Source organism: Pyrus communis, chromosome 3 (assembly GCF_041283825.1).
Source record: "Pyrus communis isolate YQ-2024b chromosome 3, ASM4128382v1, whole genome shotgun sequence".
Lineage (NCBI taxonomy): Eukaryota > Viridiplantae > Streptophyta > Magnoliopsida > Rosales > Rosaceae > Pyrus > Pyrus communis.
In genome coordinates this window covers 6,792,939-6,816,500 of record NC_142567.1, presented here as the reverse complement: position 1 = coordinate 6,816,500, position 23,562 = coordinate 6,792,939, and the positions used below count along the sequence as shown (strand labels likewise).

The 23,562-nt window shown below is 37.8% G+C and overlaps 2 protein-coding genes, 1 long non-coding RNA gene and 1 pseudogene across 6 annotated transcripts; 1 reads left to right on the top strand and 3 right to left on the bottom strand.

Moving 5' to 3' along the window:
• The first annotated feature begins 4,740 nt into the window (after positions 1 to 4,740).
• Positions 4,741 to 6,108, top strand: LOC148697827 (G-type lectin S-receptor-like serine/threonine-protein kinase SD2-5; annotated as a pseudogene).
• A 1,810-nt stretch (positions 6,109 to 7,918) lies between these two features.
• On the bottom strand, positions 7,919 to 10,494 carry LOC148697826 (uncharacterized). The gene is made up of 4 exons (XR_015960575.1): positions 9,855 to 10,494; positions 9,621 to 9,703; positions 9,427 to 9,487; positions 7,919 to 8,408 (listed from the first exon to the last, which is right to left on the bottom strand). It is a non-coding gene; the product is annotated as an uncharacterized LOC148697826 (long non-coding RNA).
• Positions 10,495 to 11,838: 1,344 nt separating this feature from the next.
• Positions 11,839 to 16,454, bottom strand: LOC137715655 (TORTIFOLIA1-like protein 1). 2 transcript variants are annotated; one of them, XM_088690808.1, is made up of 5 exons: positions 15,328 to 16,454; positions 14,790 to 14,981; positions 14,348 to 14,453; positions 12,654 to 14,230; positions 11,839 to 12,297 (listed from the first exon to the last, which is right to left on the bottom strand). In XM_088690808.1, exons 1-5 carry the CDS (start codon positions 16,069 to 16,071, stop codon positions 12,100 to 12,102), a joined length of 2,817 nt encoding a protein of 938 aa, XP_088546934.1. In that variant the 5' UTR covers positions 16,072 to 16,454; the 3' UTR covers positions 11,839 to 12,099. The 2 variants fall into 2 exon arrangements, with proteins under 2 accessions (XP_088546934.1, XP_088546933.1); XM_088690807.1 differs by having other exon boundaries at positions 12,654 to 14,245; positions 15,328 to 16,301.
• Positions 16,455 to 17,369: 915 nt separating this feature from the next.
• On the bottom strand, positions 17,370 to 21,676 carry LOC137714091 ((-)-germacrene D synthase-like). Of its 3 annotated transcripts, none has more exons than XM_088690806.1 (7): positions 21,541 to 21,676; positions 21,160 to 21,488; positions 20,687 to 21,059; positions 20,366 to 20,584; positions 18,675 to 18,813; positions 18,198 to 18,443; positions 17,370 to 17,914 (listed from the first exon to the last, which is right to left on the bottom strand). In XM_088690806.1, the coding sequence occupies exons 1-7, from the start codon at positions 21,645 to 21,647 to the stop codon at positions 17,618 to 17,620; spliced, it is 1,710 nt and encodes a 569-aa protein (XP_088546932.1). In that variant the 5' UTR covers positions 21,648 to 21,676; the 3' UTR covers positions 17,370 to 17,617. The 3 variants fall into 3 exon arrangements, with proteins under 3 accessions (XP_088546932.1, XP_088546930.1, XP_088546931.1); XM_088690804.1 differs by having other exon boundaries at positions 17,371 to 17,914; positions 21,160 to 21,454; positions 21,541 to 21,669; XM_088690805.1 differs by having other exon boundaries at positions 17,371 to 17,914; positions 21,160 to 21,454; positions 21,538 to 21,655.
• Positions 21,677 to 23,562: the final 1,886 nt, after the last annotated feature.

Below are 23,562 nucleotides of genomic sequence, written 5' to 3'. Positions count from 1 at the left end.
AATTTGTTGTATAGCCTGAGATTTCTTCACAGTAAATACAATTAACACATTAAACAAGGACTCTTAGGTTAGTGAAGTTTACGCCCCCAATAAGAGGTGTCTTTTTTTCTTCGTATAAATACGACCAATATGCTGTGCTAAAGCTTAAACACGTCACCAAAAGGTTCTGTGTTCAAATCCCTCTCCTCGTAGTTTAATAATTTATCATTTGTCCAAAAAAGAAAAAAAACAATATAGAAGAAAGATTTACTGCAAAATATCGATCTTTGAACAAAACAAATTAGTGATAAGAACCTGCTAGACCTGGCATTCGTGTCATGTTTTTCGTGTTCGTGTCGTTTTCGTATCATACCCGATAGCTTAACGGGTCGTGTTGTGTAACACCCGTTAAAATAAACGGGTAATGATCTGCCCCGAAATCAACCTGTTAATATTATCAGGTAATATGACCTAACTTGTTATCCGTTAAGAAAAATATATTTAAATCAATGAATAATGAAAATGAAAAACATAATATGACCTAAAAAATGTAAAATATAATACTAAATTAGTAGATACATACCACATTGTTACATAAATATTACTTCAAAACATAAAAAAATAAAACAATAAAAAAATAAAAAAAAATAAAAAAATTCAAAAAGAAAGAAAGAAAAAAGAATACATTTGTCATTCAAGTTTACATACCCCAAAATAAGAGTCCAATGAAAAAACATTAGTGCTTACTATAAAATGAAAATATTCAAATATATGCAAAATGAAAAAAGTTGTGTTTCAAGGTTGAGGAACTTTGCACGTTTTTGACAATAAAACCCTTCAATTTTCATCAATAACCAAGGGAAATGGTATTGGAACTTTGGTTTGATATATTGTCTTCAAGTGTTCCTTCAAGTGTTATGTTGATGATGTATTCACTAAGGTTTTCCATAATCCATAAACTATAGATCTAAATTTAACTGTTGATTGTCGTTTATATTTACGTTTCATTCTTCTCACCAATTTTTTTTTCTTTTTTGGATTTTCTTTTTCGAACATATGATATCTCAGAGGATGCAGAAAGATGAACGGTTTGGATCGTTAATATTACGTTCAGAGTGTTACCATTAGTGAAAATATAGCTCGAAATTTATAAAGTCTCTAGAAACTATATAACATCAACTCAGATTTTTAGTTAATTGCAAGGATCAGAACCGTTCATTTTTCTACATCCACTAAAAGATCACTTTCCATAAAAAAAAGAAAATCTAAAAAATGAAATTTGGTGAGTAGAATAAAGTCTAAACAACAATGGATAGTTCAATTTAAATCTAAGGTTTATGGATTATGGTGTCAGATTTCGAAGTTGACTCCTTCACAAAAGTTGTAAAGATTGTCATTATGAGTGATTGTATTATTATTATTTTTTTTTTACATTTTTCACACTTCTACAATAATTATTATTAATTTTGCACTTGTGACAGCCCGTCCCAAAAACGTTTTAACGCACGTGTGAAAAGACTATTTTGCCCCTAGTTCGCTTCTTTTACGTCTATTGGTTGTTTTGTATTATGTTGGCATGTGTTGGGCCACACACTCACACTCTCACTCTCCCTAACCCTCTGTCCCTTTCCCTGTGATTGTCCCGAGCCCCATTCCTTCCCTTTTTCTTCGAAAACGTACGGACACACACACAAGCACACTAAATTTCCACAGATCGAAGGAACTGAGTACACATTCGAGCTCGTGAGGCTCGTGGGAGTCCAGTCGTACCATTTTCAGGTGAGAACTCCATCGTTTTCATGTCGATTCGACGATGTCCGATTTGGGTACTATTCATGCAAACGTGATTTCTCACGTTTTAAGGAAAATGAAGCTTGTAGGTAGCTTGGTGGAGTCCCAAGGAGACTCGGAGTAGTTCGTTTGAAGGAATTGGACGTCGGAATCGTTGGGTTCGAAGTTGGCCGGAGTTGGATCGATTTTGCAGGTGAGATTCCATGGTTTTTAACCCTTAAAAGTTGTATGGTTGTGTTCCCCTAGTCCTAGGCTTCATTTTGGTGCCAAAATTATGAAATTTGGATGAAAAACGGGCGAGATATCGAAGTTTAAAGTTTTCGCGATTTTCCTGCGCCGGCGACGGTGTCGGAGGTTCGCCGGGGAAGGAGACGGAATATTCCGTCAAGTCTGACGGAATATTCCTGACGCCGTTAACGGAATCCGTTAGAACTAACGGAATATTCCCTACGGTGTCAGTTGACGCCGTCAGCGTGCCAGGCACGTGCGGCGGTGAAAAATTTTTCTAAAAATTTGGGTGTGATCCTGAGGTTGTGTAGAGCACGTTGGTATATTCATTTGTCCAATTTGAGCAATGTTTGAGAAGTTATTACGAGAAGTTGGTTATGTGCTTTAAAATTAACGTTTTTATAGTTGTTTCGCATATAGGTGATACGTATCCCGAGGACGAGCGTGGTCACTCGAGGCAGGGGGGCTACGACCCTTCCACATACCAGTGAGTGGGCTTTTGGTTTTCCGTATATACCTATATACTTATATTTTCCCAGAAATTGATTTGAATTATTGTTTGCCATATGCCATGCATTATATTATCGTTGGTTGTGCATTGTTAGTACATTATTAGTTGCATATATATACATATGCATATTGGGTGTTGTGGACGCACAGGTAAGTGCCAGGTGAGTGTTATTCACGTTTATGTTTCAGTAGTGGTTTGAGATGCTTAGAGAGCTCATAACCTGCACCCCCGGTGTTAGTGCTCCCGCCCAGTGTAGGGCACAGTCCTTCACGTGATGTTCACCTCCCGCACCACACGCTCAGCTTGGATCCAAGTTAGGTGCACAGTCCTGTCGTACAGACCACTTTAGGTGGTTCCGACTCGTAGGTGACCCGCGATTATTCGCACAGCCTTCACGTGATCGTAGCACTAGAGCGTTTATATGTATTACACACAGGCCTGTCGTACAGACCACTTTAGGTGGTTCCGACTCGTGGGCAGGTTCAGTTATTGAGTTTGAGATTTGAGCTCTACATGCAGCCGTACAGGTCACGTTAGGTGACTCCGGCTGCCAGATTATATGTTATTGTTATGATTTATACCTGAGCACTTGCATTTCATTCTGAGGTTCCGACATGGCATATTCTTGAGCATGATTGGCATATCTGTATATACGTATATATGTGTTTTTTTCTGGGAAGTATACAGGTTTTACGGCGAGGGGTTAGAATGTATTTTACTAAATGGTTTTTGAAAAGCTTTGTTTTTGCCCACTCACGCTTTTGTTTTGCGCCCCTCCAGGTTCTAGTTGTCTAGCAAGTCCGGTGGTTTCCCAGAGGGCTTTCCCGGCATTTCTGACAGACGATCACCAGCGTAGGGTCACCTTCGGGTGTACTGTTGTCGAATCATTTTTCTTTTGGACTGCTGTAAGCTTGCTGCTCTGAACTTAGCGTCTCACCTTATGTTGCTAGTTGTTTTTATTTATTCATACTATTTGTATTACTATTTTATTAGCTTCCGCACTGTGCACGTGGCTACGTCACTTCCACGTGACGGCCAGCACGCCCTGATCTCAGTCGGGGTGTGTCAGCACTTATATAAAAAACACTATTCATGAGATTTGGATGGTTTTAAAATTCTAAACGACCATGTAACCATTGCCGAAACGTAGAAGATGTAATCACAAGCCTTTATATATGCTTTCACAATTTTCAGACCTTATATATTAATGATTATGTATTTTATTTATTTTGAACTCCCTTAAAAATACTATTCATGAGGGTTTGTATGGTTTTAAAAATTCAAACGACGATGTCCCCATCCTCAAAACGTAGAGAATGCGATTACGAGCATTTGCATATTTTTTCACATTTTTCGCTTTTGTAAATTAATTATTATAATTTTTTAACTTGTTTAGTATTTTTAAATTACTTGATATTTTTATTTTTAAAGTGTTTTATAATTTTTTTAATCTCACTCCTTACCTATAGTATACTATAAAAATAAATAAATAAAACTTAATTTTTTTAAATTTATATAGAAATACAATAATGATTAATAAACAATATATACATATCCATTATATCTATTGTATTTTATAGTAAGTTTTTTTTAGTAGTTTAAAAAATTAAAATCATCTTAATAACATTTTTTCTTATCGTATCGAAATAGGTTATCTGCGTGTCACTCTCTTGCAAACCTGTTAAGGATCCGTTATTAACGGTTTCTTATCATGTGACCCGATAACGACCCTATCAGTTATTGTGTTGACCCGAAACCCGTTATTTTCATATTGTTTACATGTCGTGTAAGAAACAACCAGGTCTAGAACTTGCTACCAATTGAAAAAAAAAAAAAAAAAAAAAAAATCCGTCAAACCATAGAGGTTTTTACTAAATTTTTATATTAATGTTTACATCTTCCTCAAGAACATTAAATAATAACTTGGGAAAAGCATACCTCATCCATGACTACTTCCATTCCGACTTACAAAATAAGTCATTGAGTGCGCCATTCCTTTGCATCGAGGTTGGAGCATGTGAAAACTCTACTGACTCCAGTTGTGAGCTGTGAAATATCAAAAACAATGCTCGCAAACAAATTGAATAATTGACATATCTGACCAAGTCCTGTATTAAATCTCTGAGTCCCTTTTTGCTCACGCTTTAATATTAATAGGGACCTTTATTTAAGTCTGGCTCTATCTTCTCTCATTCCAATCCAAACCTTCTGTTTCAAGTTTCAAGTGAACTATGAACTTGGTTACAAGCATAATACTTATGATACTAATAATAATACTAACACTTGTTATACTAGTAAGTCTGGCTTTTATTAGTACCCTGAATATAAGACACCGAATACTGCTTATATTCATATCGACAGCCATATTGGGAGCATGGCTTGGATTACTAATCACTGTTATTTCTAGTCTTCCTAGCCTAATCATAACAGTTGCTGTATATTTTGGCATTTTTCTTCTTATCATATACGTAGCTAGGTCAAGGAAAAACAAAGTGAAGGAGCAACTTACTGGACTCAAGAGGTTTTCACATGATGAATTGCAAGTTGCAACGGATAATTTCGGGGCACTCGTTGGCAGCGGAGGATTTGGATCAGTGTTCAAAGGGGTTGTAGCTCTAGCTGATGGCACCACACAGGTTGCTGTGAAGAGGTTGGGTAGAATGGGTCCAGGGGAGATAGGGTTCTTAGAAGAAGTTGAAACAATTGGGAGCGTACACCATTTTAACCTAGCTAGGTTAATTGGGTTTTGTGCAGAAAACAAACACAGGCTTCTCGTTTACGAGTACATGTCGAATGGGTCGCTTGAGAAATGGATTTTCAAGAGAGATCTGAGAAAGGATCTAAATTGGGCCACTCGAAAGAAGATTATACTTGGCGTAAGGGCTGGCTTATCTTCACGAAGATTGTAGGCACAAAATAATAAATCTTGATGTAAAGCCACATAACATTCTCTTGGATGAAAGCTTCAACGCCAAGATTTCTGATTTCGGCCAAGCTAATTGCAAGAGATCGGAGCGAACTGCTTATTGGAATGCTAGGAACTCCCGGTTATGTTGCTCCTGATTTAACAGTCACCGTTAAATCTGATGTATACAGCTTTGGGATTGTTCTTCTTGAAATAGTTGCCAGAAGGAAAATCTCGGACAGCTCGAGGTCGGAGTCTATTTTCGTCTGTCTTCAAATGTTGGAAAAGAAGGGTGGTGATGGAGATGATCAGGACCAACCGATTGATATTGTGGAAGACTTGGATGAAGACATGGAAAATCATAGGGAGAAAGTGTTGAGGACTATCCGGATCGGAGTTTGGTGTCTGCAGCATGATCACACTAGAAGGCCTCTCATGTCAGCAGTAGTGCAGGCCTTGCAAGGACTAACGGAAGTGGATCCAGACATCATCTATAAGTTTAGTCATCCAACGGCCTCTGCTTCTAAAACAAATCATCAGGATCACCTTATTTCTGTGGCACCCCAAGCATCCGTTCTCTCTGATCCGAGATGAAATGCATGGAAATGTAAGAAAACCAGAATTAATTCGTTAGTTTCATGTCAGCTGTACCAAATTTTTTAGATGATTATAAGAGCAAGTTTTTTGCTTTGTTTTTCTTTAATTTTGGATTTGAAAACTTTCACCCGGTTCATTTTCCCCTGCGCTTAAATTGTTCTTGAAGGAACTGCAACTAACCAAACATTAGCTATGTCCAAAGAGTAAAGTGCTGAGCTCCTTAACCAGAGAAGACATTTTCCTTCCATTCTTATAGTGGCGGGGAGCATTCATATGCTCTCTTTCCATATTCCCAGCATCAGCTTGCTAAATCTACATGTTTGCCTACCTGCCTGCCTGATCCTAAATCCGCAGGCATGTCTCATGCAAGGTCTCTCTGCCTAACGATGTATCTAATTTTGTATAGGCCCTATGTTTGTATCCATGATATGTCGTTGTCTGTCTGCCTGGCTGTTGGAATTGGCTGATTGTTTGATTGATTAGTTGCTCGTTAGTTAGCTTGAATTGCTCATTCGCTTTTCATTTGCATCTTCTTGTCCGTCGCCTTGTTGGACAATTCATGGTAAACAACGAGAGTTTGACAAGGGTGTTGGAAAAGTTAAAATAAAGGTACTTTTGGTATTTGGATTCGTTGCCTGTTATAGGATTTGGATTCGTTCTTTGTAAATAGGATGCTTTGTGACTATAAAAACAAGTTTGTCATGATGTACCTAGTCTTTTCGAAATATGTAGTCTTCCTCGCAATTCTACAGTGTTTATTCGTTTTAAACTTTAAACTCTTGTTTGAATATATGAATGACTAAACATTCTTTAAACCTACAGAGTAGTTAACAAATAGATGAAACAATAAAGGGCTAACATAGAAGCAGTCTTTTAGTACATACTAGAGAATTGGATGACAAGTTTAGGTACAACTAGAAAATACGCCGGCGCGTTGCTGCTGGAATCTGCTATTTCGGGCGTAATCGGATGAATAAAACACATTTAAGTTGGATAAATTCAACACAATTATGAACAAACAGAGGGATACATAAGTGAATGAGGTCGATAAGATAAACAGTTTTGATTTTATATACATTCAAGCGAGCTGGCATATAAACACATTGTACAATGAATGGGAAGAAATTGAACGTCTTTGATTAGAAAGAGATAGTTTCCAAAAAAGTTTTTGTTTCGATAAGAAACATGTAATTCACACATATAGCCATTTCAACAGGTAATTAAAAACAGAAAGTGTTGAGGACTTGTTCAAGTAGCTAATTTTGTAACCACGACTGTTCAAAGGCAAAAATAAGCAGAAGGTCTGTTTCCATACGAAATTGAAGAAACAGAAGCAAGCTACAGTTTACACATATTTTGCCCCTGCAGTTAAGACGACAAAATATATGCCCTGTAGCCTACATACCTCACTTAGCAGTTAGCAAAACACAGAAATGCGGTGTTTGAGCAGGTAATTCGTCAAGCACAGATGTTCAAACAAAAAAATATGCAGCATGGTGTGCAGCATTCGATCACGGAGAGCGTGGCTGTTCACTTTTTTTGAGACCGGACATCTTCGACACTAGCAAAAAACATAAATCATAATGTAACAAGGGCAGCCATTACATCTAAATCCTCCGACACCTCTTGGATACTCCGTCTCTCTCTCTCTCTGCAATTCCTAAAACAAATATCTCGGACACCCCCATCTCTCTACAAATCGCACAAACAAAACCCCAAACCTAATCCTTGACATCCCACCCAAACCTAATTCCTGAAACCCTTTCTCTCAGACACCCCATACCACAGAAAATGCATCTAAACTTTAGTTTATAAAATCGCAGGCTGCCTTCTCTCTTCCTACCTTTTAACAATTCACTAGTAAGATTATCTCACTAAAAACTTATATTAGCAAATCCAATGACGAATGATGTGAAACTGAAGCTGTAATGAAAGCTTATATTAAGAAAGAATGAAAAGCCGTCTTTCTACAACTTGAAACCAAAATTTAAGTGAATGGCCCTGTAACTAAGGTTGTTGAACATGATTAACTATCCGCAACCCTCAACCTTGTAACCTGAATCAAGCTGGTTTCACACATACCAATAGAAAACCAAAATATCAGTGTTTGGGGAAGTTACCTTATTTGAAATACAACTAAAAAACAGAATATACGTTTAGGCAAATATTGTTTAAACACCCATGTAACCTGAATCAAGCTGGTTTCACACATACCAATAGAAAACCAAAATATCAGTGTTTGGGGAAGTTACCTTATTTGAAATACAACTAAAAAACAGAATATACGTTTAGGCAAATATTGTTTAAACACCCAAACATAATTCATGATATCTGCCAAAAAGAAAATACCTCTCGATTAGATTTCTTTCGTTCACGAACTTTCTCCTTGACAAACTCCTGAGATAGAACCAAAAAAGAAAATAAGTCACAACTGGTGCAAGCAGAGGGGAAGGTGGCTGAGAAAAGTAGGAATTTATGAGTACACCAATCCTGTTTTAGGTTCCCAACTTATAAGGATGCTAACTTCATCATATAGGACTACCATTAAACGCATTTCTTTCCAAAATTAAACTTAGAAAAGAATTCGACACTCACATGCCACAACACAATGTTACATGAAGTAATCTTACCATCACAACCAAATTGACACAAAACTTCTAACAGTCCTTTTGAAAGCCAAAGTCAAGCGATTAATCAAATACTCATTTTCCGAAAAACCAAAAACCCAACAAAAATATATAAAAAGTAAAAGTAACTAAGTTCCCAATAGTCTAATCCATCAGAAAAATACAAACTCGCACATGTTTGAGTATAAGGACCATAAGAAAGAAGCAGGGGATGCAAAATTTTGAGAATGGGTCTAATAATACTCATCAAGTACAGATAATATATTCTACAAATGAATGAAACAAAAGATGGTGACACTGGAATGGAAACACTTCGGGAGGCCAGAGGAAGAGGGACATTTTTTTCCTTTCTAGCATTTCAGCTCCCGACATGTCGAGAAATGTGCTAATGTCATTAACTCATGCATCTTAAGCACCAATATTCAGAGATTTGCACAACTAATGGTGCACTAATTGAGTTCCCAACCCATAATGATGCTAACTTCATCATATAGTACTACAGTTAAACACATTTCTTAAATTAAGAAAAAATTCAACTTTCACATGCCACAACAATTACACTGTTCCATGAAGTAATCTTACTATGACAGCCAACTTGACACACAACATTTGTTCAGCAATCTGATTACGAAACAACCAACTAATTAAACACCAAATGATGGGCACGATTCCGGTAACCAAATTCAAAAAACAGAGTTCAGCTAACGAAATGCAAAGAACACGATACATATAGTAAAATTCAAGAACATGATTTAGAGGATTTGAACTATATTGTGTTGAAAACTTACCGAAGAGTGACGATTCCAGGGCAGTAGCAGTCAGGCTTCTTGACTCCTCCAGTTGCGGGTGCTGATTTAATTGCAGCATATACAAAATTAAAACAATTAGCAACTTAGATTCAATAATCTGATTGTTTCTCGGAAAAAATCGCTTGCAATTATCAATTCTAATTTTCGACATTAGAAACCCAAACGAAACGCACCTTGGTGGCAAGTGCCTTCCTCAGAGCCTTACCACTTCGTACGACCCATTTCTTTACAAATGAATGATAAAAACGCAAAGAATCTGAAGTAAGAGAGATGAAGAACCGTAAGAATCCAGAGGTTACGAACACAACCGAGCAATAAACTTTGAAAGCAAAAGGAATTACGAAAACAACATATTATGTTTCATTATCATCATATACAAATTCAATCTACAAACTCATCGTTTCTACCAGATTCCTCCACTAACAGCACCGCTCCAATTTGGTATCTGCATCACCAGAGTCAGAGAAGCCTAACATGGGAAAAGCACTATCCAATTAGGAGGCTTCAATTGAAATTCCTGATGCATAAAATCAAACCTAAATTGAAATTATAATCAATTAGGGGGGCTTCAACCAAACCAATTCCGAATTCAAAATAAAAATTTCTAGTAGTCATCGTCCTGGGATTCCATCGCTGTCTGACCACAAAAACCTTACAGCGGCCAGAGAACCACAGAACCAAGAGTAAAAAAGGGAGTGTGGGAGAGAGAAGCAGCCAAAATACAGGGAAGATGGCAAGAGTAAAAAAGCAAACCATTTAAAGAACCAGTGGAGATCAGAATAACTATGAAATACTACAGAGGCAACCGAACAGCCATTATTATACTTTTTTTTCTCAGCATGCCAACACCAATAAGAAAAAGAAAAAAAATCCATGGGACAGATGTAAATCAATTTTAAAACTTCAATATATTTGTTTGTCAAACTCAGTGATCAAACTTCAGACTCATGCTTTCCAAAAAGAAAAGAAAATGCAGAACTGAAAGCACTGACAAGTCCAAGCAACAGAGCAGCCATTATTAAGAGCCAAAACTCATTCCTTAGTCTCCTCATCTGGGTACTCAACTCCGTAATCTTCGCTCTTAAGAGAGAAATTTTCTACATAAGATAATGAGGCTTGAGATGTTGTAGATAGGATAAAACGCCAGATGCTATGAGATTGCCAGATATGTAAACGATCAATATGGTGTATGTGAACGTGAATGTGAATGTGAATGTGAATGGTAGTTCTCTTAAATTGTAAGATGCCAACATATCATGTATAAGTGCCTTTTATACATTGATATTGTTAGAGATTTTTTGTGTGCAAGAGAGCTATTGTATAAGTGCCCCATATAAATGATTATGCAAAAGATTTTCAGTTTTATTTCTACCGTCCATTAATTGTCCTATCCAAAATGCCTTGAAAAATAAATCTATAGCTGCTAACGGTCTATATTCTTCATGCTGTCAGACCCTGCAATCTAAAAATTCATGTAAATGCAGAGGTTTGGCTGAAGGAGAGGGCATCGAAGAAATCCAGAAATCCTTCCATGACAAACTTAGTTGTACACCCATGGCGTGTGTGTTGTATGGTAGATGCCCTCTCTCTCTTTTAACAACACACAATAGCTTATGCAAATGCAAAGAGACTTCAACATGTTTCATTTAAAATAAGTTTACACTTTGCAGCAAATGCATATGGCAAAATAGTCTATAAGTAATCATACTGGAGACCAAACAGAACAGTTCAAAAGCTTCAATGGAAATATAAAAAATATAAGTAAAATAAAATAAAATAACTTGAATTTCCAAACGCATAAAATAAAATGGGGAAATTTAACGAAAAGTTCCCGATACTGTTCACTTTAACGAAAAATCACATTTTTACACTAAAAAGTCAATCCTGGTACTATTCACTTTACCCTTTATTTTGTCCTTATCGTTAAAACTCAAAGTTTTCAAGCTCTTTTCACTAGTTTTCCTAATAAAAATTTCAACCAGATTAAATTTAAGAAGAAATACGAAGAACTGAATTCAACCAGATTAAATGTAAGAAGAAATACCAAGAACTGAGAGCTGCAGACTACCAAAATGCTCATGATCATGGCCGTGCTGATGAAATCCAAATCTATAATGTCATGTCATGTTGGGTAGGACTGATTTTTCACCCAAGTCCAATACAACTGGTTTCGCTTGGTCGCATGTTGGGTAGGGTTGATGCGAGCCGGGAAGGAACAAATTTCTCATGGAAATGGCCCCCAAGGTTAGTCGGGGAGAATTTCCCTAGTGCCTGCTTACCGCGTTAAAGAAATATAACCATTGTTTCTTTGTGAGCACCACATGCATTATTTGTTAAAAATCACCTACACTTGTAGTCACTAACCGTAGCATACTTCATCTAATAAGATTATTTCTCCAAAAGGGGTAATGCCGAATTTGTGTATTTTCAACTTTAATAAGAAACCAATCGGCTACAAGGACGCTATATGCAATAAAAGTATGCACTTAGTTTCTAACTTAAGTTCACAGGTAGTCACAGATGTTGGAAACTTATATATGTCATTTGGCAATTACATTCATTTCATGCTAACTGTAAGATTTCTAAATCATCCACTCCACTCAAAACGCAGGTTTGAATTCAATACAAGTTGGCAATACATACAACTAGAAACTATTTGTCATGATGCTGCGGATTTATTCCCCAGGATGATGCCAACTGCACCAAAAGTTGATCCGGCGTTGCACCTTCCCAGTCCTCGGGTGGATCCATTGTTACAGAAGCTTCATGCAGATTCAAAACGAGTTCCTTCTTTACGTCAGCGGGAAGGCCGAAAACATCAGACCCATTTTCCAGCACTATTTCAACCAACTGCAAAATGGAAATAGGGGACTAAATGGTCAAACCAAGTCAAACTGAGGCATTGCCATAACTGGGCACCAAAAGCAACAAAATTGAAAATATAGGAACATTATTGATACAATCGCATTCTATGAAGCAAACACGTATGCTAACCCATTGCTATTCCGAAATTATCAGAGAAAATAGATTTGAGAAAATCTTGTTACGAACATGAAATAAAAAGGTGCTCGTAGTCATGTTCTAATCAACACAAGTTGCAAGATGAAACACTTTATGTGAAGTCTAACCGTCAAGAAGAAAACTAGTGAAACACATACTTAAAAATAGTTAACTCACACGTCCGTTAAGAGGGGAAAAAATGCTACCTGCTGAATCCAAGCCAAACAGACGTCAAACAAGTTTGGCTCTGGTAAAAATTGCCCAACGGCATGCAAGACCTCAGTTGCTGTCTCATTTGAAAGTTGGTCAATCACAGGACCTGATCTGTCCATTAACTTTACAAGCAAGAGATCATCTCCTGTAGACAATACTTCCACAAAGGCCGTATCCACATCACCCACTTGAAGAGCATCCATTGCATTAGTCCAAGAATTCCAGATTGGATTGCGCTCTTGGCCCACATTATCATCTTCCATAGCCTCTGCAGTCAATTCAGGTATAGCTACTCTTCCTGCTCTAGATGTTCCATTGTCCTCTCCAGCCACACGAATTGCTTCCAAGGTAGCTTCATCTTTTGAAGCTTGCCAAACACTTCTTGCGGAAGGCCCCTCACCAAACCTTACAGGTCCAGCCCCTTTATCCCATGCTCGCCTGCTGTTACCCTGGTCACTCCCATTCTCTGATTTGGGTGACCTACCATCCACAGCACCACCTCCTACGGCCTTCCTCGAACTAGTCTGTCCATTTCTGGAACCACCATATGTTGAAAAATCCCACACCTCAGATATGTCAGATCTCCATGTAGGGCCCCGCCCCCTCATGCCGGAAACATGTCCATCATTTTGGGCAAATCTTTCGCCAAACAGAATTCGTCCATCTCCACCTCTTCCAAACTTGTTACTAGTGTAATCAGGAAAACCGTTGTACTTACCTAAAGGCCTATTAGAAGCCCCCTCATATCCCATTGGAAAATTACCGCCTCTTCTACCTGATGATATTGATAAATCTCTTGCCAAGTCCTCAACAACTCTCTCAAGACCCCTTACTCTGTTCTCCAAAGTTACCATACTGTCATGAGATCCGCCCATGAAATCCTGCAACATGCTCATCAGATGACCTTGTTGTCTCTCCAGCTGCAACAATTGCCTTTGGATAGCCAGCCAATTTCCTTTGTTATTGACAAAGGATCCTTCAGGTTGACCATCAGTTTTGGAGAAACCTGCACGACTAGTGGACAACTCCCTTTGATTTATATCAATCCTCTCATCAATATCAACTGCCCTTGTTCTGGAGTCTTTTCCATTCACCCTTTCTTCTGGCAATTTATCTCGCGCAAGGTCATCATGATCTCGTTGTTTAGTATAGAGACCAGCTAATCCTCTCTCTATGTTACGGTATTTACTACTGAAAGATCCATGAATATCATCAGATTGGCTGTTTGCAATCCGGTTTAAAGTTTCCTTGGAATCTGTATCATTTGCCTCTGGTTCCACCTCATTATTTGAGTTTGAAGAATTGACGTGTCTACGAGGAACAACTACCTCAACAGGCAAATCATCAGAAACCCTTTTTTCAAGTTTCTGGAAGAATTCTGGGTTTAGCTCTTTATCAGTTAAGACAGGTGGTTTCTTCTTCAAAGCTACAACCACTTTATCTCCACTGGCTTTGGATTTAGAAACAGAATCTGAAGTAGGGGATGAACCATTAGATAAACCCTTTGCTCCTTGCTCTATTCTCTCACCAGCCTTTGAATTTTTTGGTTCATTCTTCTCTGACAACTCAGCTGATTCAGAATTTTCTTTATTAAAATGTGGTAACAACAAAATGATCCAGTGAGGGACAAAAGGATGAGAAAATTGAACGAACGTTTTATGAAAGATAGTATTATTGATAAGCTTACCATGAGATGGGACTTTCTTTTCATTTGGAGCTTCATCTCCTCCTTTCCCAGCTATCTTTTTCCAAAACTGCAATGCCTCTGTCATGCTATCTCTAACAGGTTTAATCTGTAAAAACAAACCAAACCAAACTTTGCACACTAAGGCAAGCGAAAATACAATGCTACATTCCTCTGTGTAATGGTGTGCTGGTTACAAATACAATGCCACCTTCCAATGACATACTGACTGTTCAGTATTGAATCTCCTATGTAATGGTGTGCCGGTTACAAATACAAATCCCAAGTTAAAAAATATGTTGATCTTTATACAATACTCACTCAAACATGCAATACTATAATCAAGTAATCCCCTAAACATTTTGAATTCTGGCAATCACCTAGCGAACATAGACGGTAAGATAAAAGGGTAATGCACTTGAGATAATATGCAACAAAAGACTACCTTGTCAAAACGGCTAGACTCGAGCACTTTCAGGGTGGAAGCAGTTCTATCTGTAATCAAGTTGCTTGAATGCAATGCTAATGCAATCAGCACATCAGCTGCTGCTTTACGTGTTGCCCAATCTGGGCTTCCAAGGCAGTCATGAATACTTTGCTGTAGATTATCCAAGCTTTGGGGCGCAATCGCTCCAACCTACAACAAGTAGGTAACTCTCCAGATCAGTAAAGTCCAATTAAATGATCCAATGTATAGATCAAAGTTATCGTTCTATGCACCTACATTCTATTGACAATAAGACTATGTATACGTTCCCACAACATCAAACACGACAGATTTCAAGTCAACACTCCAAATTACCACTCTTTTTTATCTTCTGTGTCCTACATCCTTTTAGCAATCAAACAACCACATAAGTACCTACTTTACTACAAAATCTAGAACAATGTACATGACCATATCGAGTTCGAGACCACAATGTACATAACTACTAGATCACTTGAATGTGAAAAAGCATGTGAAGATAATCTACTAAGCAAACCTGAGACAGGCTCGAAACAACCGGCAAGAGCGATGACTTAGCCAAGAAGTTAGGATTGTTGAGCAACTTGCAGATCCTTGGACACAGCTTTTGAAAAGACGAAACAGGCGGTTCTAAAGCGCAGTCCACAATCTTAGCCATACACAATGCCGCACCAGATTGCACCCCTTTGTTCTGCTCCATCATAGCCTCAAACAAAGGCTTCATAAATAAACCCACAACAGACCCATTGTCGCTCACACTATCTGCCTTCAAGTACTGCGCCGAGAGCGAGCCAATGGAGTCGCGGCACGCGTCCCTGACGCCGGAATCGGCGTCCTTGAGCCTCTTGACAACGTGGGCAATGATTTTGGTCAAATGGGTGGATGTGAAATCGGGGTGCGAAGCAGAGACCAATGAGAGCAGGCGCAAAGACTCTTTCTTGACAGCAGGTTTCGGATCGGCGGAGGCATCGTAGAGGCAGTTGAGGAGCATAGGGAGGCTCTCCGGCGCGAGGGTTTGGATGATTTTCTCGAGATCTTCGACGGCAATTTGGTACGTGTCTCGATCGGAGAGTTTCGAGAGGGAGGTGAGGATTCTCTGCTTAAGCTCCACCATGGCCAGGTGGGTCGAGAGGGAAGAAGTTGCGGAAGAAGGAGAGGACTTTGAAGAGGAAAGTTGCTGCGGCTGCGGCTGCGGCGGCGTTGTGGCTGAAGGGTTTGGGGGTTTTGCGGGTTTTGAGATTCTGGGTCCGGCGAAACTCATGGTTTCAAGTTGGCGTGATTTGGTTTTGAAATGGGATGTAAAATGGAAAATGGGTTCTCTCTGATTCGGGAACTTAAGCTTTCAGGCTTCTACAGTGAGATATACAGGCAATGCTGTTGCAGAGACAGAGACAGAGAGACAGAGACAGAGACAGAGAGAGGTGGAGGGAGAGCGGCTTCCTAACTTTTAATTATTTGGTTACAGATGAGGAAGCTAACATTTTAGTCCTTACATTATCATTAGAACTTGGAATCATTAAAATTATTGTTTATTACATATTTTAATCCTTGTTTTGTCTTTTGTACCTAGGTTGAGAAACCTACCCTCCGAAGTATAGGACTAATTCCTAGAAAAGCTCGGAAAGGCTAAAGGCATTTGAGTTCATCATTAGTTATAATTGTAGATATCTTCTTAAAGTTTTCAACCAAATAATCATCTATGTTGTGTCACTTTCATAGCTCAGTTCAAGATTAAAGAGCAAACCAGACTCGAAATTCTGCTGGATTTCCATTGACCTACTTGCCGTAATTAAATTATTTAATAAGTTAGAAGGATAATATCTTTGTGCCAACTTCAATTTCTAAATTTATATATTTGAAACACTATTGTGAAATTTTGATTTAAATTATTTTTCTTTTAATATTTATTTGTTTTTGAATTTTGAAGAGTATACGTGAGTCAAGGTTTAGGTTTGAAGTGATTAATCATCCGAATGGGCGTTTTAATATGCGATTTGTTTGGAGGTGTCAATCATCGATAATAATTTATGGAGTTGTAGAAGAGCAGTAATCAAAATTCAAAGGAGGACTGGAGGAAAATGTGAGGGCCACCTATAAGACAGCAACATGATGATTGCGTTACACACTCAAATTTGAAAAATAAGCATGGTGGGCACATGTGTTAGTTACACACTTTATATAATATATTTTTGTTATAATTTGGGATTTTGTGTTGCAGGGAAGGTTGGTGACTTGTGCTGGAAGTTATTTGACTTAAGTAAAGATTATATGTTTTGTTCATAGAATATGAATTCTGTGGTATATCACATCTTCGGCCCCACAAGCACGTATAAAATTTTAACTCCGGCACTGTCCAAAAAGACAATGTAACAAGGCTGCGCATGCTGTTGCCTTTGCCACTAGCCTACTAGCTAGAGAGAATGAAAGTTTCTCATAAAAGCAATTCGAATCAATTTGACTTCGTAATACTTTCGCCGCTGATGTTAATACAATCATTCGTTTAATTTTGAATAATATATATCAACACAAAATTTATAAAGACAAATGCTTAGAGTACATTTATTGCTCCCCTGATGGCCATTACAAATTTACCACCCCATCACACTGAATGCAATGCATGAAAAGTGAAGGAGAAAAACTTATATAGCAAAACAGTGGAATTTAAACACCCAATTCAAACTACTTGATTCAAACATGAATTCAAACTATCGACCAGTATAGTAAGACACTGGCTCTTTATTTTATACTTCATGCCTTTGGATAACATGACCTCATTTCATTTAGTTGTATTCAGGTCTGGAGAGACTTTATAGATGCACCGGTTCGACAAACAGAGAAACTACAATATCTTTAAGAAAAGTTCCAGCATTAGTAAATGCGTCACCGTGCTTGTATAACACTTCGACCACTCGTGTAAGATTGAGAATTCGCAACAGTAGAGGCATGGGGATTGGGGTGGTTTGGTGGAGCAACGCTTCGTTTATGTCCTTCCATGCATTATTCACTTGTTTACTTAGTCCAAGAGTTGCTTCTTCTTCTGTGACATCATATTGTTTCATGTAGCATTCCACGGCCGAGGCAACGTGTCCTCTCTTCTGCTCAAACTACCAAAAAAAAAGGACACGATCACTATAACAGAAATTAGCAATAACTTCAAGAAAATCGAGATTGTTGCTAGGATGAGACGATACAAATCATGATATAAGAAACACGATGACAAAAAATTTGTTAGAAAAGTATAACTAATATTGTAAGCGCGACCTTTTTATAATTTTTGTGACCCATTTATTTATTTATTTTGTGTCGATAAGAATTTTGCTGCTCTAGCAACGGCCACGCTTTTCAAGGTTCATGAAGGTTATAGTTATAAATATAAGTCGTAAGTACCTGGTGGGACTTGATGTCATTCTTGAGTCTACCAATTAAGGATGCAGCCTTTAAAATCTTAGGGTCACTGAAAGCCCAATCCAATGAGTCTTTTGTAACAATATCTCCCATTCCAATAAAAGACGTGATTGCTAGGGAAAAGGAGGATGTGTCAAGTGCTGCTGACAAATATTCATCCAGTGTAGGTGTGCATTTGCGATGGAACCATTTGGCTTCCCTCAAGTACCCTCTAACTAGAACTTTCATCTGAGAGAGATATAAAAGGTGATCATGTCGTAAATCTTTCATCATGTTTATAATTATATACAAAATTGCACATATATGTATACGGTCTACAACTAGTCAATATCCAAGTATTATTCATCCGTTGGATATTGACTAATGTGAATGGTTTAAAAATTAAAAATATGATGATTTTCCTAACATTACTTATCATATGATAATAACTAGCCGCTTGGAAATGTTGGTGAGACTTACTGCTTCTCTAGCATAGTGGATGCGATATAAGTTCCCCTCATTTCGAAGCTTTTCTTCCATTTCTGTGTATAAATCCAGCATTGCCTGATAGCAAACTTTCATATACTGTGGCAGACGATCCATGACAGATATATCCCACCTGATGGTGATCAGAAATTCAAAATTAGAGCATATATAATAACCACAGCCTCCTCCGAAATCCTTTTAAATTTACAAATGCAAGACTTCTGCATTCACGTAGGATACTACTGTTCCTTCACTTGTGGCCCAAGGTCCGTTTAAAAATATCAAAATATATCAACGAAATATTGTGGATATATGGTTAATCAAGGAGACATATTTGTTGTAATTTGTCTGTTCGTTAAATCATGTAATTGTGTAAACTTAAAGTAGAATATTTAAAAATTAAATTTTCATAGACTTTGTATTACTGCTAAGATAATAAAACTTATCATAATTAGGATTTATTTTTGTTTTTAAGATAAAGGGGGAGAGGAATAGAGTGGAAGAGAACGTGAGAGTGGAAGAAAGAGGGGAGAGGTTTATTTTTTATTTTTTAAAATTAGAGGTTAAAATTATAAGTCACATCCCGGGTTCGACTCTGGGCCACGCCCTCACGATTTTATTTCTGGGAACTCACACGAGAACTTCCCAATGGGTCACCCATCCTAGGATTGCTCTCACCCGAACTCGCTTAACTTCAGAGTTCCAATGGAACTCGAAACCAGTGAGCTCCCAAAAGACCTCGTGCTATATGGAGGGGGGCATGCATATATAAGGCATAAAGGATCCACTCCCCTATATAAGGCATAGAGGATCCACTCCCCTGGGCGATGTGGGATCTAACAATCCACCCCCCTTAGATCCCCGACATCCTCGTCGGCACACTTCTACCAGGGATTGGCTCTGATACCAAATTGTCACATCTCGACTCGAACTCCACTACATCCCGGGCCCGATTCTGCCGTAGCACAATATTTGTTTGCTTTGGGCCCCGACCACACCGTTTTGTTTCTGGGAACTTACACGAAAACTTCCCAATGGGTCACCCATCATGGGATTGCTTTCGCCCGAACTCGCTTAACTTCGGAGTTCCGATAAAACGCAAAGCTAGTGAGCTCCCAAAAGGCCTCGTGCTATATGGAGGTAGGCATGTACATATAAGGCATGGAGGATCCACTCCCCTGGGCGATGTGGGATCTAACATTATATGTGGTTGATGCTTTAAAAAAAAAAAAAAAAAAAGCAAAATTTGTTACTTAATACTACGGTTTAATGATATTTCTCGTTACTTGTAAATTAGAGGTCTTAAGTTTGATTCTCGCCAAAGGTGTAATAGATACGAGTACAAACTAATGAACATATTCTAAAGTCTCATTTAAAAAAAAATTATTATTGACACTTCTCATTTTGCACTCTAAACTTTCTATATTTACAAAAAATAAATACAATGTAAGGAGTGTAAAATGAGATTTTTAGAGTAATAATAACAATTTCGTAAAAAATTTCTTTTATTTTTCACAACTTTCATCATTTATAATTATGAGCTCTTACCAATATGAATATTTCCATCGAAATTTCCCTATTTTAGTGCTTGAGTCAAGTGATATGTGTCATCATTTGTAAGTGATTATTAGCGATTGATGATATAAAAAGGGAATTAAAATTGGAGATTGAGCTAAATTCCAAACCTCTCAATAGCTTCAGTAAAGAGCTCTAGTTCTTCAAATGTGCCATAGACATCATAGATGTCATCAATAGCCACAATAAGGACAATTACTTTGCTTAATGTCATCCGAGCAAAGTCATATTGAGGTTCAAAGCAGCACCCTAACCCCCAAAGGTAGCTCTCAACAACTCTGTCTCTTGAAAAAGGTAGTTTGCTTACAAAATCCAAGTCCTTCGACCACCTGCATCAGTTAATTAAGTGGACAACAATTTGTTTAAATAGCTAGTAGAACTAAGTAATCAGATTCTTTAAATTTAAGTGTAGTTAATTGGTTTTGTTTAACCTTGAAATTTCACTTAGTTCTTTCAGATGGACTTGCTGCAAGAGATTGAAATCCAACTTTGCAAAAGTTAAGAGAGTTTCATTATGTGAATCGTCTTCCTGGTAAATGGACAAGTAACGCCTTGCTTCTAGCCTTGGGTTGCCTTTCCAAAACGGCTGGTACAATGCATGAGTTACGAGTTTCGAAAGCGGGGAGCTCAAACGATTCTCCACCGACTTAAGATGAGTGGTGGTGAAGGTTAATGCCTCGTCTAGTATATCCTCACCGTGTACCCTTAGCTGTGTTGCTTCGTACAAGCTTAATAGTCCGATGACATCATTGACAAGTGAGTCCTTAAATTTGCCATCATCGTCCTTGAACTTGTTGAACATTTCTGCTTCCCAAATTCATGCATTACGTAATTGGAGAAAGAAATTAAAATTAAATCGAAAGATATATAATTAAGTGTGAGTGTCAAGAAGGGAGGGACTTACCACATGATATATCATAACCTTGTTGTCTAAGCAATCGAAAATATAGAGCAGCTGCATGAAGGTTGTGATCATCATCACTCCCTTGGTGTTGGTGACTACCGTCATAAGAATCCTTGCGAATTTGCTGCAAAACTTCATCAATCTCATCCTCAAAATGGTAGGAGACGCCTAAGCGCTGAATAGTATCGACCAAGTCCAGCTTATCTGAATGCTTACAAGGCGTTGGAGCCAATATCATTCTCTTCACATTTTCCTTTAATTCTTGGACAAGTCTCTCAGCTTCAATATTTTTTTCCTGCACACAAATTGAAAAGGGAATTATACTTTTCCTGCATGGGGCATATAATTCCAAACTATTAATCACAGTGAATTTCCTACTACCACTGAAGCATATGATCTCCCCAAAAGTTGGGGGGAAAATTAGCTGAACGTCGATTCACATCACTAGGAATTGTTTTTGAGGTATGAGCTTGAGATGGTGATGACATTTTATTCCTAAGTTGGAGAAGGTGAATAGGCTTTTTAGCTGCGTGAGTTGAAGAGGTGGTGCGCTATGTTATTTATAGTGAGTGAAACAGTGAAAAACAAAAAAGGAAAGAAAAAAAGAGCTAAAAGTGTTTTCATCACTAACGTGTTTCACACGTCTAACACGTACGCTTTTAAAAGTCTTCATTACTAACTTGTTTCACATGTTTAGGATGCTTTTAGCACGTCCATCCCATCAGGAGACAATTTTGAGTCCACAATGAAAATCATAGTTCAAATCAAGGATGAACCTAGTTAATTATGAATTTATTAGAATAACGTATAGGTACATGCATTATAACATCCTACATCACTTAGGGAAGTGGATCCTGTAAGACTTATATGTACATTCTCATCTCTATCTAGCACGAGGCTTTTTCAGAGCTCACTGGCTTCGGGTTCCATGGGAACTCCGAAGTTAAGCGAGTAGCACGTGAGAGCACTCCCATGATGGGTGATCCACTAGGAAATTCTCGTCTGAGTTTCCAGAAACAAAACCGTGAGGGCGTGATCAGAGCTCAAAGCGGACAATATCGTGCTACGGTAGAGTCAAGCCCGAGATGTGGTGGGGGCTCACTACCCTTATTATATTCGAAAAAATCTAGTTGACTAATTTATTGAACCTACATGGTGGATTTGGATCCTTGTCGAATCTCCTTCTTGGGGATCTTAGGGATCAACAAACACAGACCGTTGATAAAAAATCGTACGGTCCCAATTAAGGGGTCTATTACCATGAAAATAAGTCTTTAGAAATTAAACAAGAAAACCCAAAAACCAATGGATGAAAATTTAAGAAATCATATGAATATCCCATGATTCCAACCAGAATTATACATGGGCAACTAGGATAGACCAAAAAGTTCTCAAGCCACCACAGACGCCACTCTTGTCATATTAGACGTGCTTACAGAGTCTATCCTAGTAGTGTCATCTCAAGATAATTATAACACCCCACTTCAGGGTTATACCCCACTTCAGGGTTATTTCTGAAATCATATGAATATCCCACGTGATTTGTATTCAGGGTTATTTTTGTCATTTTAACATCTCACTTCATTCTATTAAGTTATATTCGATCAAAATAATTATAGGGTTTCTAAACCACAAAAAGGGATTGATATACGATACGTGGTCTAAGAGTTTTCGTTCAAAAAGAAGAACGACACTTGTATGTGTTGGAATTTATATATTATAATACTAATAGTTATAATATTTAATTCAACATTTGAATGAAAAATGCTTTGACGGTTTGTATCAAACCATCTGTCATTAAGCGGCTGCTATCCTATACAAAGTGGCTCCACATTGAGTATGGACCTTTTAAATGGTGCCATCTAAAAGATGAATGTATGCATCTCTTCGTCAATCAATGTCTTGGGTTTTATTTAACGTCATGAAATCATGGCATTAAGAACATAAAATTAGAGTTAACTTTTACTCTTGAGAAATAGGGTTTCCTCACTCTATTTCTCTTACTCTTTGTTTTGTCAAATTCAGAGTCGTGTTTTAAGAGTACGGAATATATAAAATTAGCCAGAGTCCGAAGATTGAAATCCTTCGACTTCGGATTATAGATTGTTGAATCCTGGGAGACGGACGCCTACATAACTACAAGCATAAGAATGGGGGCGAAATTCTGTCTTTAGAACATTGCATTTATGCAAGCCTCAATCTCTAAGTTTGTCAATATTTCTAACTTTATCACTAGTTGTTTTTATTAATCTCATTCATAATTGGTGTTGTGATTTTCTTTATGATTACTTTCATTGAAATTCTTTTATTATTTTCATTTTTAAAATGAAAGATTGAGTGGCTTCATGATCCAGATAAATCATGTCTTGATAAACAAGATAGCCCTCCTTTTGTCCGTATGTG

Coding starts and splice junctions, on each gene's coding strand:
- LOC137715655 (XM_088690807.1), bottom strand. CDS start 16,071: ATGAGTTTCGCCGGACCCAGAATCTCAAAACCCGCAAAACCCCCAAAC. Junction 14,246..14,347: donor AAAGAAAGTCCCATCTCATG/GTAAGCTTATCA, acceptor ATTTTAATAAAG/AAAATTCTGAATCAGCTGAG. Junction 12,298..12,653: donor GTTTGGCTTGGATTCAGCAG/GTAGCATTTTTT, acceptor TCCATTTTGCAG/TTGGTTGAAATAGTGCTGGA.
- LOC137714091 (XM_088690806.1), bottom strand. CDS start 21,647: ATGTCATCACCATCTCAAGCTCATACCTCAAAAACAATTCCTAGTGAT. Junction 18,814..20,365: donor TTTACTGAAGCTATTGAGAG/GTTTGGAATTTA, acceptor GATCACCATCAG/GTGGGATATATCTGTCATGG. Junction 18,444..18,674: donor TCCACTATGCTAGAGAAGCA/GTAAGTCTCACC, acceptor TATCTCTCTCAG/ATGAAAGTTCTAGTTAGAGG.